Source organism: Rhinatrema bivittatum, chromosome 17 (genome assembly GCF_901001135.1).
Source record: "Rhinatrema bivittatum chromosome 17, aRhiBiv1.1, whole genome shotgun sequence".
In the NCBI taxonomy this organism is placed as follows: Eukaryota; Metazoa; Chordata; class Amphibia; order Gymnophiona; family Rhinatrematidae; genus Rhinatrema; species Rhinatrema bivittatum.
Genome location: NC_042631.1, coordinates 21,509,307 through 21,526,038, shown reverse-complemented (window position 1 = coordinate 21,526,038; position 16,732 = coordinate 21,509,307). Strand labels below are relative to the sequence as shown.

General features: G+C 45.0%; 1 protein-coding gene across 2 annotated transcripts in view; it reads left to right on the top strand.

The window, feature by feature from the left end:
- Positions 1-14,742, top strand: part of IPO7 (importin 7) — a 70,080-nt gene extending 55,338 nt beyond the window's left edge. Inside the window, exons 16-25 of one of the 2 annotated variants that reach the window (XM_029583182.1) lie at positions 348-476; positions 1,548-1,614; positions 1,702-1,827; positions 2,897-2,994; positions 3,750-3,845; positions 5,164-5,384; positions 5,783-5,988; positions 7,784-7,987; positions 8,568-8,684; positions 13,594-14,742. In XM_029583182.1, coding sequence (XP_029439042.1) covers positions 348-476; positions 1,548-1,614; positions 1,702-1,827; positions 2,897-2,994; positions 3,750-3,845; positions 5,164-5,384; positions 5,783-5,988; positions 7,784-7,987; positions 8,568-8,684; positions 13,594-13,691 — 1,362 coding nt within the window. In that variant the 3' untranslated portion in view covers positions 13,692-14,742. The remainder of the gene's footprint in view (positions 1-347; positions 477-1,547; positions 1,615-1,701; positions 1,828-2,896; positions 2,995-3,749; positions 3,846-5,163; positions 5,385-5,782; positions 5,989-7,783; positions 7,988-8,567; positions 8,685-13,593) is intronic. The other variant, XM_029583183.1, reaches the window with a different exon arrangement.
- The last annotated feature ends 1,990 nt before the right edge of the window (positions 14,743-16,732 follow it).

Below are 16,732 nucleotides of genomic sequence, written 5' to 3'. Positions count from 1 at the left end.
TGAAGCAAGCATTAGATAAGACGATTAGTCCTGGATAGCCACTTTAAAGACATAACAAAACTTTACACGTTAGCTTCAGGCTCTTTATGGATAACCCTCATTCTTTGCACCTGGTAATATCTTTTTGTTGGAAAGAGACGAGCATCCAAACGAGACGTAGGTGAGTTTTCCAAACCACAAAGGTCCCTGGTTCGGCTGCTGCCGGAGTCATTATGTTTCAGTGTACTAAGTTTGGTAACCGAATGTATATGGGCCTTATATTTGACTTCCTAAAGTGTAAAGGATGGTGGTTTTGGGCCTAGTGTGTGAGTGGCAAAATGGTCATTGATTTCCCTGTTCTTGTAAAGGCAATGACATTCAACCAGGTGATCCAAACTGGGCCTGACGAGGAGGGCAGCGACGATAAGGCAGTCACGGCCATGGGGATTCTGAATACCATCGACACGCTGCTCAGTGTGGTAGAAGATCATAAGGAGGTCAGCCATTCTTGATGGACGTTTGCAGAGTTTGCTCGCCAGCTCATGTTTTTTGCTATTTTCCAGCTTCTTTCACAGTTTATAGATATTGTTCTCTAATTCTATTTTGACTATATTTTTCTCATGCCAGGTATCTATAGACAACGCAAATCTTTTACAACAGCACATAATCAAAGTGTACAATTAAAACTTGAAAGCAATGAATGGTTGGATAGAGCAGTAAATGCCATATAACAAACATTCCTTCCCCTTACTCTTCACCCTAAAGAAGCTGTCAGGTTGCTCCTAGCCTGACATCATACAGCTCCGCAGCATGGGAGAGAATCCCTGCCTTGTTTGCTATACTAAACCAACCCTTTTTATATAGTTATTTAACTTTATTTGTATTGGCACTTGTATTTCAGCAAAGACGATGCGGACAAGAAGATGCCTACTAACCTTTCTCTTTTAAAATGATAAAAAGGGAAGCCGGCCTGGTAGTTCAGTGAGTCTGCTCTAAACTGCCCTGCAGAGGATGGGTTGATTCCCAGGCCTGGCTGCTGCCGTTGCTTGTAGAGGCAGCATTCACAGACCCTGCCGGAAAGAGGGAGCCGCATTCCTTGCACAACACAACACCTCACGGTCCAGCTGAGGGTGCATGGTTGCAGGGTCCTGGAAGGAGCCCTGGTGAATCATCCCTTGGCTGTCGCTGTAGTGGTTGGGCTAAGTTTGTTGGGTTCAGGGTTATAAAATAGGAGAGAGAGCCCTGGGTATTTGCAAAGGGGGGGGTGCTTATGGCGCCAGCTCCCAGCCATGGTTTCTATTGACTCTTAGTATTTCAAGTTCTAAGGTTATTGCTAAGCCATTAGTATGGAGAGAGGATGAGTCTGTTTAGCTTGACTCAACATAGTTATAATTTCTATCCAAAGGCTTCCAGCTTTTTATTGATAACGCACAGCCCGCCGCTTATAACTGAGATAGTCAGTACTCTCTGTACCAACTTCTTGTTAAAATGACAATTACCTGTTACAGAAATGTCTGTACGTTTATTACACCCAACAACTTGAATAATTGCGAATCTTCCTGTAACAGATTACCCAGCAGCTGGAAGGGATCTGTTTGCAGGTGATTGGGACAGTTTTACAGCAGCATGTTCTAGGTACGTGCCTCCCTGCGTCCTGTCCCGTTTGTGTGCCAGATGCAGACAGTGCCTGGGAGAACTGAAGCTCGGCTCCTTGTGTTTCAGAGTTCTACGAGGAGATCTTCTCCCTGGCTCACAGTCTGACCTGCCAGCAAGTCTCTCCTCAGATGTGGCAGCTTTTGCCTCTTGTGTTTGAAGTCTTCCAGCAGGATGGCTTTGATTACTTCACTGGTATGTATTTCGGTACTATTACTGCTTAGACGGGTAGGTGACGGCTTCTCAATTATGCTCGACAGCCCATCAGGGTTATTTCAGTGCAAGTTGTTTAATTTGCTGTAGGGTAAAGTAAAACGGATTTCACTTGATTTGCTACTATCCTACCTGTAGACTGCATTTTAAAATCCAGAGTCCTGAGGAGCAGGAGGTATGAAGCAGTTGTTAAAGCGCTGGCATATAAGTCCTGAGAAGTGCTGGGGGTGCTGTTGCTCACTCTGACAACCGAGCAAATCACTTTTTTTTCTCCTGATCTGTTTTCTTAGCGATATAATTTTCTGTTTAGCTCTTGGGAAGCTTTGTTATTGCGGATACTGGAAATGGGCTGCAGAGCTATTTGTCCCCGCTCTGCACCTCCTCCTCCTACCGACCCAAGAGTTGACCGTGCATTATTCAGAATTGCAAATTGCAGTGGAGCGTTTGCATGAAAGGTGTAAGAATACCAAACATAGCAGGTGGACATCTGCTGACCAGATGTTTTATAAGAGGCATAAAAAAGGGAGACTGGGATTAGGAAGGGCCCTTAATTTCCTTTGCTTTGGCTAAGCAGTGCTACAAATGTGAGCAACACCTCCTGCTTTCCATCTTCTGCTGTGTTCTGGGTTAAGGGACACAGTGTGTTCTGATGGGGCTTGTGGAGGGCACTTAACATAGTAATGACAGCAGATAAAGAAAAAATGGTCCATCCAGACTGCCCAGCAAGCTGCCTATCCAGGCAGGTTACCCCAAGCCTTCTATTAAGGATCGAAACTGCCGCTCCATGCAGGTTACCCCAATGCACCTGATTAGAAATTGGGCACCAGAGGCCATGTAGCTGCAACATGAGACTAAAGAATTATAAATTTCCTCTAGTGTTTATGTTCCCTAAAGAGGAGAATCTATTTGTGTGATATCGCTTTGACAGAAAGATGTGTGCCCTGCAAGAAAATGACATTGAAAAAAATAGCCCGTCTGTAACAAGGGTTAAAATGTTTCCTCCGTTTCACATACAACTTTTCATTTAATCTGCGATTTTTATTTGATGCAGATATGATGCCTCTCTTGCATAATTATGTAACTGTTGACACAGACACGCTTCTATCAGATACAAAGTACCTGGAAATGATCTACAGCATGTGTAAAAAGGTAGGTCAGCATGATATTAAAATCCACATCTTAAATCAAATTCTCTATCGTTTCAGCTGTCAGTCTTGCTTTTCTAGCATTTAAATGTTTCCTGTTTGTTGTCTGTGAGCTTGTCTGCATCCCTTTAATAGTTTCTAGAAAGTATGTGGTCTTTTTTTTTTTTTTTTTTTGCAGGTTTTGTGAGTTCTTTTAAATAATTTGATTGAATAATTTAATTTAGGATTTGCATTCTGCCTTTCCCACTTCAAAGTGGATTACAATAAAAATCAGTGGGTAAGGACTTTACATTCTAAATCATCATAAAACACAGTAAAAATTAAAAGGTTTAAGGCTTAGCATAAAAAAAAAAAAGAATATGGTAGTGAAAGCGGCTTTCCCATCTGTCACACTTCAGTTCCTGCTTGCATCATCCCTGGTTCAACCATTTCACTGTGATCACCCGAAAAAAGTGCCTGTGGCGACTGGCATTGGTTTCCTGTTGTGGAAAACCGTTTTTGCTCAATCCGTTGCTTCGTTTGTTAGAAGTTAGGAAGTTTGCCGCCTCTCTGGGATGTTTTACTGATGTTGCTGTTAATGACATTGGGTCTTTCATAAAAACCTGCAAGTAATCTGCTTTGAATTGGCTGAAAGGCGGAATATAAGATCAACTAATGGTGCAGTTTTCCATGTCTACCTTACTCGAGGGACGAGGTGGAATGTCCACGGAGCGTGACGCCGTGATTGCGTGATGGAAAAGCTGCTTTGATCTTTTCCAGGTTCTTACAGGAGCTGCAGGAGAGGATGCAGAATGTCACGCTGCCAAACTGCTGGAGGTGGTCATCCTGCAGTGCAAAGGGCGTGGAATTGATCAGGTGAGAGGTGTCCTAGTGCATCGTGCAATGTCTTTGCTGCTTTGGTAACATTATGAAACACGTGTATTTCATAGTGGCATGTATTGGGGCTCCTGTACAACAAATTACGAAAGGTACTGCAAATGCCTGTCGTAAGTAGCTTAGGCAATGGGAGATGCTGACTTACCCAAGATCACGGTGAATGGTGGTGGCAGAGGCAGGGACTCCCTGACAAAGCTCTCGATGCCCAGCCCAGTATTCTATCCACCAAGTCATACTCTCGCCCTTGTCGTGGCTGGCTCTGCTTTCATTTGTACTCCTATAGCAGCGGGCCACACACGTGGGATCCTAGAGCAGGGTCCTGCGGGTCATTGAATCCCGCCCCCTTGCCGTCGCATAGGATCAGTTACCACCTTGTATCGTTCCAGACAGGTTTAAAAAAAAAAAACAAAAAACGTGAAGAAAGTTCCCGAAGGGCATGAATCGTGTGCAGGCACAGGGAAGAGAGGACCTGCCAAAGAAGGCTGCAGGAGCTGGCTGGCTGCATCCTGCAGGCTTTGGCTTCCCACTCATTCCTACCGCGGCTGGAAGATATTTTAAGAAACAAGATGTGGGATTCAGCTAGTGGCTAAAAATAAAGCACTTTTAGCACTTATAATGCAGAGGAACGGTCTCTCTACGGATAGTTTGAAATCTCACCATTTGCGGATAAATCGCACTTAGATATCAGTTCTCCACAGGTTTTAATATATTGCCAGCAAGAAGAATTTCATGGAAATTCGATCACATTCACTGATAGCTCTTCATGGGCTACTTGTACAAGCCCGCATCACCTACAAAGTCCTAACATTAATGCACTCCATCATCCATTCAAACAGCTGTGGTTTGGTAGATGTAGCTCTACAATCATACAGGCCACAGAGCTCATAAGGAGGACTAGCTGTGCCATCATTACAGAATACTCACCTATGCAACTCTCTACCCGAGTATCTAAGACTGACCCCAGAAACACAGAAATTCAAACGTGACCTAAAAACATGGTTATTTCAAAATGCCTATAACCTAACTTAAAATCATCTGAACACAGAGCATGCACCCTCAAGGGCAACGCCATTAAGAACCTGTTCTAAATACCTTATCCCAAGTACGTGTCAGTCTTTAACGTGTATGCTGTTTGACCTCATCAAGTCAATGTAATTGTCGATGTATAGTATGTACGTCATTCTGTAAACTGTATTTGGAACGACGATACATAAAATGGCTAAATAAATAATGAAGAGGGGAAATAGTAAGTCCTGAGCTTATTAATCACATAACTGGATTCTTTTGTGTTTCTTAGTGCATACCGTTATTTGTGGAGGCGGCTTTGGAGAGACTAACCAGAGAAGTGAAAACCAGTGAACTCCGAACAATGTGCCTGCAGGTGGCCATTGCTGCCTTGTACTACAATCCTCGCTTACTAGTCAACACCCTGGAAAACCTTCGCTTCCCCAACAACGTGGAGTCGGTCACCAATCACTTCATTACTCAGTGGCTCAACGACGTGGACTGTTTCTTAGGGTAAGTCTTGCGGGCGCCGAGGCTGCCACGCAGAAGGGGACGACTTTCAGCCTCCGTTGAGGGATGGTGGCCTTAGCCGTGGATCCAAAGATCGCTGATGAAGCCGATCTGGGTTTGATGGACTCCGTTGCAACTCGGGTGCGTATTCCCGAGTGGGGGTGGTTGTCTTGGTCCGCGGCACCCTGTTTTTGCAGCTCGTGCTTCTCTGCCACCCGTCGCTGTCCTAGAGTTCAGAAGTGCCGAGATCCTTGTAGCCCTACCCACCTCCATCTGGACTGGTCCTTAGGCCATAAGTCTCCCACGAGTTGGTGCTAATATTGCACTTCCCCTGCTGTTTGCTTAATAAAAGCAGATGTGTCCCGGCTGTGCCCGTCAGTTTTGGTTTGTTTTTCTTCTAGACTGCACGACAGGAAAATGTGTGTGCTGGGCTTGTGTGCCCTTATTGAGCTGGAGCAGAGGCCACAGGTTTTGAATCAGATTTCAAGTCAGATCCTGCCAGCCTTTCTCCTTTTATTTAATGGACTGAAAAGAGCCTATGCCTGCCATGCAGAGCACGAAAATGACAGCGACGAAGATGAAGATGGTGAAGATGATGAGGAAACTGGTGAGCATATTCTAGTCGTTAAATTCTGCACTGCTCGTAGGGTCACTTCAGCCCACCTGGATTAGTTTGATAGCAGCAATTCATCAATCTTATGAACTTCTCTAAGTTAAATATCTAAAAGTTTTGAGTTAAAATACTCTTTATGTAGAGACCTTCATTTTCGGTTTTTGTTGTTGTTTATTTTTCCTGGGCATTTATCAGGGTTTATTATGACAAGACCAAAAACAGGAGAAAATCAATTGAAAAAACATGACTCACTATTTTTCTGGCTAAATATCAGAGTTTATTTTGGTGGGCAGAAGCCAGGACAATGAAACATTAACAGATTAACCCACCCACCTAGTAGCATCCCCATCTCTACTCCAATCCCTTTCCTAGCGCGCACCCCCCCCCCCTCCCCCGCTCTGCTTTTGTACAGGGCCAGAGAGCCTGTCAGGAAGTGCTTCTGGTGGACAGGGCCTGCTTGAAATACATTCACAGCACCGGGCACTTTGGCTGGTTAGGTAGTGAGGGGGGTGGGACTTGAAACGCGACATGGGTGGCACTGGGGGGGGGGGGGGGTTGAGAGCTTTCACGGGAGGAGGGTGGGAGTTGAAACAGCATTCGCTTTGGCCCACGCTGGCTTCCAGCAGTAGATGAAGGTCTTGAAATGGCTGCATCTGCAGCTCTTTAATCAGCCTAAAATTAGGGTAAATATTGGTTTAAACTGAAAATAAAGGACCCTGTCTGTATGACTCTTCTATGCTGTGGAGCCAAGAATATCTGCACTGTTGATGAATATTTAGTACCCTGAAAAGAAGCTCACAATATGTGACTTGCTGACGGACAAACAATCCTGTGTAAGAAATCTGCACTCCTCTACTCCTGTAATGATTCATTTCATTTTGTGTGCCACGTGGCTGCTTTTTCTTGTTGGGCTGAAGCATTTTCACCTCTGCCTATGAACAATAGCTTGTTCCACCCTTTTTCCTGTTTTGATTCTCTTCTGCACATGCCACCCCTTTCCCCTGCAAGTCAGTGAAATTGAGGGGGTCATTTTCCATTTTGATCCTTGGCGCCCTCTTTCCTTCACACTTCACCCTCTCATTGGACTTTTGAAGTCTCGCCTGAAGAATCATCTGGGAAGGAATTCCATTCTTTTGCACCCTACCTGCCCTCACTCCCTTTCCCTCTCCCCGGTATTTTGATTTCCAGTCCCCATCGTTGCCCTGTGACTGAGGTTTGTTGCTAAGCCATTGCCACAGACACTCTCCGTCTAACCTCTCACTCTCCCTGGCCTCGGTTGGAAACTTGACCCTTGGTCTGACCCAGAAAGGCAGTTTCTTCTGTTCTTATGTCCCCGGTCAGACTGGACGTTCTTTGCAATAGAGTTAAGTCAAGTCGCGTTGCCTGTATGATGAGTAGTGTTATCTCCATTTGATTTCCACGGCACTGCAAATCTGTCCGTGCTGATCTGAGATTGAGCGTGGAGCCCCCATTTAATTTTCTACACAAAAAAACGCATTTGAAAAAAACGTTTTCTAAGCTGTTTGGCAAATATTTCTAAGAAGTTTCTATTTAGTTTGAAACCACTCTCAAACCCTATGGGTTGAGAAAAATGTAAATGGGGGGGGGGGGGGTTGTATTGTCCAGAATTATCTAATCCGAATCCTAGAGGTTCAAATGAATTCTGTGAGAAACAAGCAAGCAGATCTGAGCCAGCTGTAGGATGTAATTATTTTTAAATCTTTGTATTAAACATTGCTCACAGTGCAGCCCTGTCGTTAATAACCTGTAATAAGCCCTTCTCTCTTAGAATTGGGCAGCGATGAGGATGACATTGATGAAGACGGACAAGAGTACCTCGATCATTTGGCGAAACAAGCTGGAGAGGATGGGGATGATGAGGACTGGGAGGAGGACGATGCTGAAGAGACTGCTCTGGAGGGCTACTCTACCGTCATTGACGACGAGGACAATGTTGTTGATGAATATCAGATATTTAAAGTTCTCTTTCAAAGTACGCAGAATGGGGGGTGTATTATAAGGGATGTTGGCATGTCTTTGTTGCTAGAAAAGGTTTCCAGCCTCTCATCTTGTCTTTAAATGGGTTCTTATATTCATGAATGGATATGCTCCAAACTGGGTAAAGCTACACATTTTGGAAGATGTTGCAGGGTTGCCCCTTTTGAAAATGCGGTCTGATGTTGTGCAGCCCCGGCCTGCTCTTAAGGAATACATCTTGCAAAGCTTTTAGCTCTGCCCCAGTTTCTTTGCACAGTCAACGAGATGACCTGCTCAGTGAGGTGAACTTCTATTAAAAAAAAAAAAGAGAGAGAGTGAGTGAAAGTCATGATAGCACATCAGAAAGGGGTGTGTACACAAACGAAGAGGCTTGCTTTCACAGCCCAGACGTTTTTCAGGTTTGAGCTTTTCTTTGCTTGGTCTTTTCATGGGGGGGGGAGGTGTGAAACTTAAGCAATAATGGACTCTAAAAAAAAAAAAGCAGGATGTTATCGCGTTTAGCGATGCCATAGCTTCCTGGTATCCAAAGAGCTGCTTTGGCGTGGTGCATTGACCCTTGCCGTTCTGTTCTAAAGCTCTTCAGAATCGGGATCCAGCCTGGTACCAAGCGCTGACACGTGGTCTGAATGAAGAGCAAGGAAAGCAGTTACAGGACATAGCAACCCTGGCAGACCAGAGACGAGCGGCTCACGGTATCTCCTTTTTCATTTTTGGGCCAGTAGTTGTATGCTTCTGTTAAAATTATCTTTTTTGGGGGTAGGGCACACTTGTTCTCAAGGACTCTTAAAGGCATCTCGTTTATTGCAGCAGTAAAAAAAGGAAACAGTATTTGCAAACTCTGGGACTCATTAACTAAGCATTTTTCCCCATAGAGACAAAATGGGAGAAACGTCTTGGCAAATGTAGGCCCTCTGCCATCAAGCTGTTTATCCCCGTGCAGCAGTGCATTGTGTGTAGACGCAGTGACAAAGAGCAAATCTGCTCTTCTCCGCATAGCCATAGGAGCTCTGGCTCTTTTCAGTAGCGCTCCTTGAGCTGCTTATTTTGTAGTGCAGGAAGGAAGGGGAGGGGAGTGGCAGGTGGTCAATTGACCATTAGGGATGCCCTTTGATAGAGAGCCCTAGGAGCGACCACCTTGGAATTTTGTGAGAGATGGAGAAAGGCCCCTGTATCAGTGCTCTCTTCCTTTCTCTCCTGCAGCCCATTCCCCAACTTGACTCTCTCTCTTGTTGATCCTCCTTGCCAGCCCATTCCTATGACACTCCTGTGATTTTCTATTGAGCACACTCTTGCCATTCCTGCACCCCCATCTGGTGCTTGCTCTAGCTTCTGGACCCTGGCCACCATCCTAATATTCATTCCTTGTTAAGATGCACTCTGTCTTGTGGGTGCTTCTAACCTGGCCCTGTGTATCTTTGAATAGGCCCAAGCCTTGTGGAGCCAGGTTAGTAGAAGCAGTTGCAATAGCAATGACCATGGGAAAAGAGAGAAAACGTAAGGGTTCCCTGTATGTACCCGGATCAGTCCAGACAGTGGGTTGTGCCTCCCTTCCAGCAGATGGAGACAGAGAAAAACTCGAAGGGCGTTCACTAATAACCTGGAGCGCCCTCTGCGTCCCTTCAGTATTCCTCTGTCTCCAGCAGATGAAGGTGGCAGAACCTGCGGTTCCACGAAAATTAGCAGGTAAGGAATAATTTTCTTGTGTGGTGTTAGATTTTGATTTGGTTTCCAGAGGGAGCACAGGCTTGGAAGAGGCCCAGAAGAAGGATGTAGGGCAGGTTGGGATGGGGCGAGAGGACAGAGGGATTGAGAATGAAGAGTGAGCTACAAGACTGAGCTGTGTAGAGGCAGGTGAGGTGGAATGGCTGGAGCTTTGGGAGGGAAACGAAGCAAAAAGAAGAAATGAAAGGCAGATGAAATGAGAGGATAGCAGAGGGTACAGGGAGAGGGGAAGACCAAATGGAAGGAGAGATGAATGACCCCTACTGTTTGCCACACCACCTACTTTTTGACCTACTCAGCAGGCTCTGTTCCTGTAATTTTTATTCCTATTTCCCAGAGCTGCTAGAAAAGCAGATTGTTGTACTTGTATCCCCAAAGACCTGAAACTAATTTCCTAGCATGTAGCCAGATGGACTCAGGACCGATGGGTTATGCTCCCCTGCCAGCAGATGGAGACTGAGTAAAGCTGTTAAAGCTGATGTCACAGTACATATAACCCTTCCATGATCTCAGTCCTCCAGTATTCTCCGTCTCCAGCAGATGGTGGACGTACCTCTCCCTATGGGGATTGCTGTAATTTTTGGAAGGAAAAATTCTACATTCTAAATTGGAGAAAACTGAGCCCAGTTCTCCTGCGGTGATACCTAAAGGTCCCTTCCCCAGTTGAGAATTCTTGAAGCGATTTCCGAGATCCCTCAGAGGTGTGCCTTGGTCCGGTAGCTGGTTCCTGTTATGGACTTTGCTGCTTAGGCAGCTGAAAGGCATTTGGTACAGGAAGCTGAGCGTGGTAGTGAAGGCCAAGGCCCTCTCCCCCTCACAGCCAGAGACCGTGCCTGTACTCAGCCGGTAAGTGCAGAGCTCAGGTAAGTTTAAAAAAAAAAAAAAAAGGAAGAAAATTTACTTTCCGAGAGAGTTCTTTTTCACTCAATGTATAGTTAAACTCTGGAATTTGTTGCCAGAGGATGTGGTTAGTGCAGTTAGTATAGCTGTGTTTAAAAAAGGATTGGATAAGATCTTGGACGAGAAGTCCATTATCTGCTATTAATTAAGTTGACTTAGAAAATAGCCACTGCTATTACTAGCAACGGTAACCTGGAATAGACTTAGTTTTTGGGTACTTGCCAGGTTCTTATGGCCTGGATTGGCCACTGTTGGAAGCAGGATGCTGGGCTTGATGGACCTTTGGTCTGACCCAGTATGGCATGTTCTTATTCAAATGATTAGAGGGATTTTCGGTAGGACATTGTTCCCATTCTCGTTGGGTAAGGGAAATTTGGCTTCCGAGCAGGTTGAGCAGCCCCCAGTGGGAAGTTGTAGGCTTGGTAGGCACACTGCGTGGTAGGCCACAGTGGCGTTTTCTTGCGCGAGTCTCTGTGCTTGCCATATTGCCCTCCATAGGACGTCAGTGCGCGCAGTGTGTTGGCTCTGCGCACATGCTATGTGCGTAACATCGGGCTTTGAAAACGTGCACCTTGCCGCCCTCCCACCTAAATGCTCAAAATTTGTGCCCATAAATTTTTAATTGCTCACTGATTGAATGCACACTTAAAAAATTGTGTGTTTGGATAATTGCTGGGTTCTTGTGGCCTGGTTTGGCCTCTGTTGGAAACAGGATGCTGGGCTTGATGGACCCTTGGTCTGACCCAGCATGGCAATTTATGTTCTTACCATTACCAATGGCTCCGGCAACCAAGAAACTGAAGTGCCTTGCTCTCTGCACTGTTTATAATTTTAGGGCTTCACAGCCTGACCTGGATTCCAATTTATGCCTGCACTGTGAGGAAGCCCAAGGAGAGTTGGCCTCTTTGGACTTTGCTAAGCCCGGCTCCTCCCATTCAGATGATGGGTTGGTCACAGCTTTAACTGGCAGTATGTCGGATCTGTGTACACCCTTGACTGGGTCATCCGTGGGAGAAGGAAATTTTAGCTGGACTTCACCCCAGCACCCTCCTGGTCTAGGCATGGATCTGGCTGCTTTTTCTGGGGTGGGGTTTTTTTTCCAGAGGCTACAAGCCTTCATACAGGTGCAGTCTGCTACCTCACTTGCCCATCTGGACGGAATCTCAGCTGGTGACTCCTCCCTCTCCCATTCCGACCGGCAAACCCTGATATGCCTAGCCTTACCAGGAGTATTCCTGGTATGGATCCGGATGGTGCAGACGAAGAGGAAGACCCAGATTCCTTGGAAGATAGAGAAATCCCCCTCCCAGGTTGGAACCGTATCAGACCATGTTATGGTTCTTTCATAGAGACTAATAAGGATAAGGAAGTAAATGTCCCAAGTGTGTCAGTTGATGAGCACGATACGCCCGACAGTGTGCAGTTATCTCAAGTTCTTGGTTTGATGGCGTTAACCCTGGAAGTAGTGCCATGGGCGAGGGCACACAGCTACTATCACATTGGAATCCACGGTCCCAAGGCTATTTGATTCATCTCCACTTACGGATGGGAGTCTGTTCTTGCCTCTAGTGGTGGTTGCAGGAAGTGTAGTCTGCATGATTTCGGGGAACACGACGACAGTAGCCTACATCAACTGCCAGGGTGGAATCAAGTGCCGCAGGAGATAGACCTTATGGAGTGGGCAGAAGTACATGATGATCTCAGCCTCCCACATTGCAGGAAAAGCCATAGTGAGAGTAGACTTTCTAAGCAGGGGAATGTCTGGATTCAGGAGAGTGGGCGTTGTTGACCAAAGCATTTCAAATGATCACTGGGGGCCTCCTATCAATCGACCTGCGAGCCGCATCTCACAATGCAAAGGTTCCTTGATTCTTCAGTCGCAGAAGAGATCCGTGATCCCTGGGAATCAACACTCTTGTTCAGATCTGGCCGGAAGACTAATTGCTCTACACCTTCTTTCGTTGGCTCCTGTTGGGCTGGGTCATTCACAGAATCGAACACCACAGGGGACTAATCCTCCTAGTGGCTCCAGATTGGCCCAGGCATCCATGACATGCAGAGACTCCTGGTGGAGAAACTCCTGCATCTCCCACCACACAGGGACCTGTTGCAGCAGAGACCAGTTCTTCACGAGGAACCGGCTCGATTCTGTCATACAATCTGGCCCTTGAGAGAGTTTGCCTGATGAAGCAGGGATATTCTGCGGTGGTAATTGTCACCTTACTCTGCACTCAGAAATTCTTCACGTCCCTTGCGTATGTACTGGTCTGCAGAGTATTTTGAGGCCTGGTGAGAGGAATGCAGTGTCCTCCCCAGAGCAGTCAAAATCCCTCCTCTTCTGGAATTTTTGCAGAATGGCATGAATAAAGGTTTGGTCCTTAACTCCTTGAAGGTGCAGATGGTGGTGACTGGACAGCGGGCAGCCTCCAGCCCCAATCGGGAGTAGCTTTTGCACATTCCCATTGGTCCTGAGTCCATCTGGCTACATACTAGGAAATGGAGAAATTACTTACCTGATAATTTTGATTTCCTTAGTGTAGACAGTCTCAGCGTCCTGCCCTTGGCTGCCCAAGAACTGTGCCACGGGTTCTTCCATGGAGTGGACCTCGAATCCAAGGGATTTACGGGTAAGTGTTCATCCAGAGACTAGATTAGGGTGCCTGTATTCAGTGTTTATGATTGGTTGAGTACAGTTACGGTTATTCATTTTTAATCATATTTGTAATCAAGTCCTTTCACTAGTATGTCCACAGTGGCTTTTGAAGCGAATACTGACGGACTGAGGTCACTGCAGGGGTGTATCTAGGGTGATGTCATCTTTGAAACCTGACTCTGTCTCCATCTGCTGGCAGGGGAGCATAAACCCATTGTCCCGAGTCCAATGAAATTATCAGTTAAGTAATTTCTCCATTATCTGATTCATTAACAGAATGTACATTATAAACTGTATATTTTCTAAAATTAATTTTTATCTTCTAGAATCTAAAATGATTGAGAAGCATGGAGGATACAAATTCAGTGCTCCCGTTGTGCCAACTTCATTTAATTTTGGAGGCCCTGCCCCGGGCATGAATTGACTTCTCTTCCGGTCTTGCTACTGTGTGACTGATTGTAGTGAAGAGCTTGTGTTCCTCCCAGTAGTGGTTCCAGAGCTGGTTCATGCTCTCTGTAAGTCACTCTAACCTGCTTAGGACATTGCCATGGGACAGTAAAGTGGGGGACTGATCATGCGACCTGGCACTGGGACAACAAACAGAGGTTTTATTTGTTTTGAAGAGTAGTAAGATCCTGACTTCCAAGCTTCAAAAAAAAAAAATAACACGCCATGGAAAGCTGAAACCAAGAGGGGAATGCCATGAAGGCGCCGCTTTTCTTTCTCCGAGGACAAAATAAGCATCGGCTGCAGGACTATTGTAACATGTCTCATTTGCAGGGCAGACTAGAAGACCAACTTAATTTTATTACACTTGTGACAGTGCATTAGCATTTTCTGCCCCATTTCCTCCCCCCCCCCCCCCCCTGTTAAGTGTCCATTCATTTAATGTAAATAAGGTAAAGTAATCAGATGGCTTTACTTGACTTTCAATGTTCCAATGATCAAAATGGATTGTTCATATGTAGATTTTTGGACACTTAACTGTATCACTACAGGATATCTGAGAAGTCTGTAAATGTTCTAGCACTTTTATATTGGAACATGCCTGCTAGCCTATGTACAAAATAGCAAACTGGTTGCTGTTTATAAGCAAAAAAAAGAAAGGGATTTAATGGGAGGGAATAATTTCAAGTTAATTTAAAATGAATTCGCAGTTTTGTACCTGGTGACTTTGTGGTGCGGTCACCTCTGGTTGTGACTTGAATTTGGTTATGTAAAAAGGGGTTAGTGATATTTCATTGCTGCTACAAATGGCAACACCCTCTGTGTCCTTTTTTTTCTTAAGGCTCTCAATGTACAAGTTGAAATTTGGATACAAAAAAAAAAAAGCATTGTAAGCTCTGAGATAAAACTAGTTTTCTTCTCTGAAGCATGTAAAATTGGACATGAAGTTCTGCTCTTAAAGAGTTGATTGAAGTGTGTGGATGAAACATCTATATATGCAATCTCTATTAAAAAAAAACTTAATTGGGCTAATTTTGACTCATTTCTGAGAGGGGTTTATTCTGATTTCTTGAGTGGATCACCCTGCGCAGTGCCAAATTAGAGCTTAGTTTGTTACTTCCGTCGTGCCACCCTCGTCACATGCCACTGGTTGGATTCTTGAGTGCCCAGCCGTGTACGAAGGACGCATGGCACCTCCTGAGACCACGCTGACTGCATTTAGAATTGCTCATGATGGAATGCTCGTGTTTTGTTTGGATTCTGATTTGATTTTTTTTTTCTCCCATAGTTGTAACTGTCTGCTCCGTGGCCATGTCTATTCATGTTATACAAGTTGATCATTTAAAGGAATAAGATAAATATTTTTTAACCAATTCACTTTTCAGCTAAACGCAAATTAATTTTCCCCCTTGTCTTCAGCGGAGCTTAGTGTTAAAGCTTTGAACCCCCCCACTACCAATCCATTCAGTGAAAAGCGTGGTGAGATGGTCAGCAGAGCCTCATCAGTTTCCCCCCCCCCCCCCATGCTGTTGTCCCATGAATAAATGGATAGGACTAACCCAACACAAATACATAAGCTTTAAAGGGGAGAGTGCAATAAAAAAAAAGTGTATAAATTTAGAATAAAAAGGGCACAGGAGACAATAGAGCCAAGTAGTCAGCAAGCTAGGGGTGGAGAGCACTGTCATCCTTGAAGTAGCAAGGCCTCCCGCTGGCAGTAAGAGGCTGGGCGGGGGAGGGGCGCATACCGAATTCACATATTTCTGCTGCGCTGTATTGTAACAGTGGACTAGTGAGGCAATGACTCCTCGAGGCTGAGTCGCTGATGAATGAGGAGCTGAGGAGGGAGCGAGGTGCTAAACGGGTTTTAAGTGAAGCTGCTTTTAGCTTCACCATTCTGTTCCAACTCCCCCCCCCCCCCCATACCCCAAAAATGGGGAAATATTTTTATATCCCATCCACCCGTTACCTGCTTGCTGTAAAAAATAATAATTTTGTATGGCAGAGGTGCTGCTTTGTGTGTGTGTGTCTATAATAGTTGCTTTTATTAAATTGGTTTAGACTTATGAATTACTTTCAAATACACACTAATTTATACAGTAGACATTTTACACACTGCGTTATTAAGCTTTGCATTTTCAAGTGCTTTCTACTATTTCTGGAAGTGTTGTCTGTTTAAAGGGCCCCAGCAGTGGACAGTGGAAATCTTTGGAGTAAAGTAGCGGGTTACACAGACCTTTTAGGCAATTCGATTGGTTGTGCATTCATTTCTTGGGGCTCCGTGATGTCCTTTTCTGTTTCATCCTACCTGCACTGAAATGACCAAGCCGATCATTTGTGGTGAGCCCATTAATGTGTGGTCACAGGTCAATCTTAACTCAATATGCAATGTTACCAAGATTTTTTTTTTTCCTGTTAACTCAAACTGTTGAAATATTTGACAGAACACTCCAAAAATTGTCAGAGAACAAACATATATAGTCTATTTTCTTGGAATTGTTTATTGGTAGTTATTCTGCTAAGCATGGAATCTAATTATAAAATAAAAATGCAATCATACTTTTAAACCATTGTCTTCTGGGCTCCTGTAATAGATCTGAAAACAAGTGTTGATTATTGGGCAGTGATGTGAACACATTTCCCAAATGGCTGGCTGCTTCTGGTTACCCTATTATTGCTAATTCCAGAACACCTAAGAACACACAAATGCTGGGTCAGAGCAAGGTCCATCGAGCCCAGTTGTCTGCACTCTGACCATGGTCAGTCTGGGTCACAAGTGCCTGTTAGATTCCCCCCCCCCCCAGTAATGACTCTCTATTTATATCCTACTCCCCAGGGATAAGCACTAACTTTCCCAAGTCTCCCTCGCTAATAACTGTTTATGGACTTTTGCTTGGAACATGTACAATCCTTTCTTGAACCTGACTTGACTATGTCCTCTGGCAACAGATTCCATAGCATGGTTCTAAGGCAAGCTTCTTTGCAAATTCTCTCATCTAACTTGCCAGTGCTTAAGGC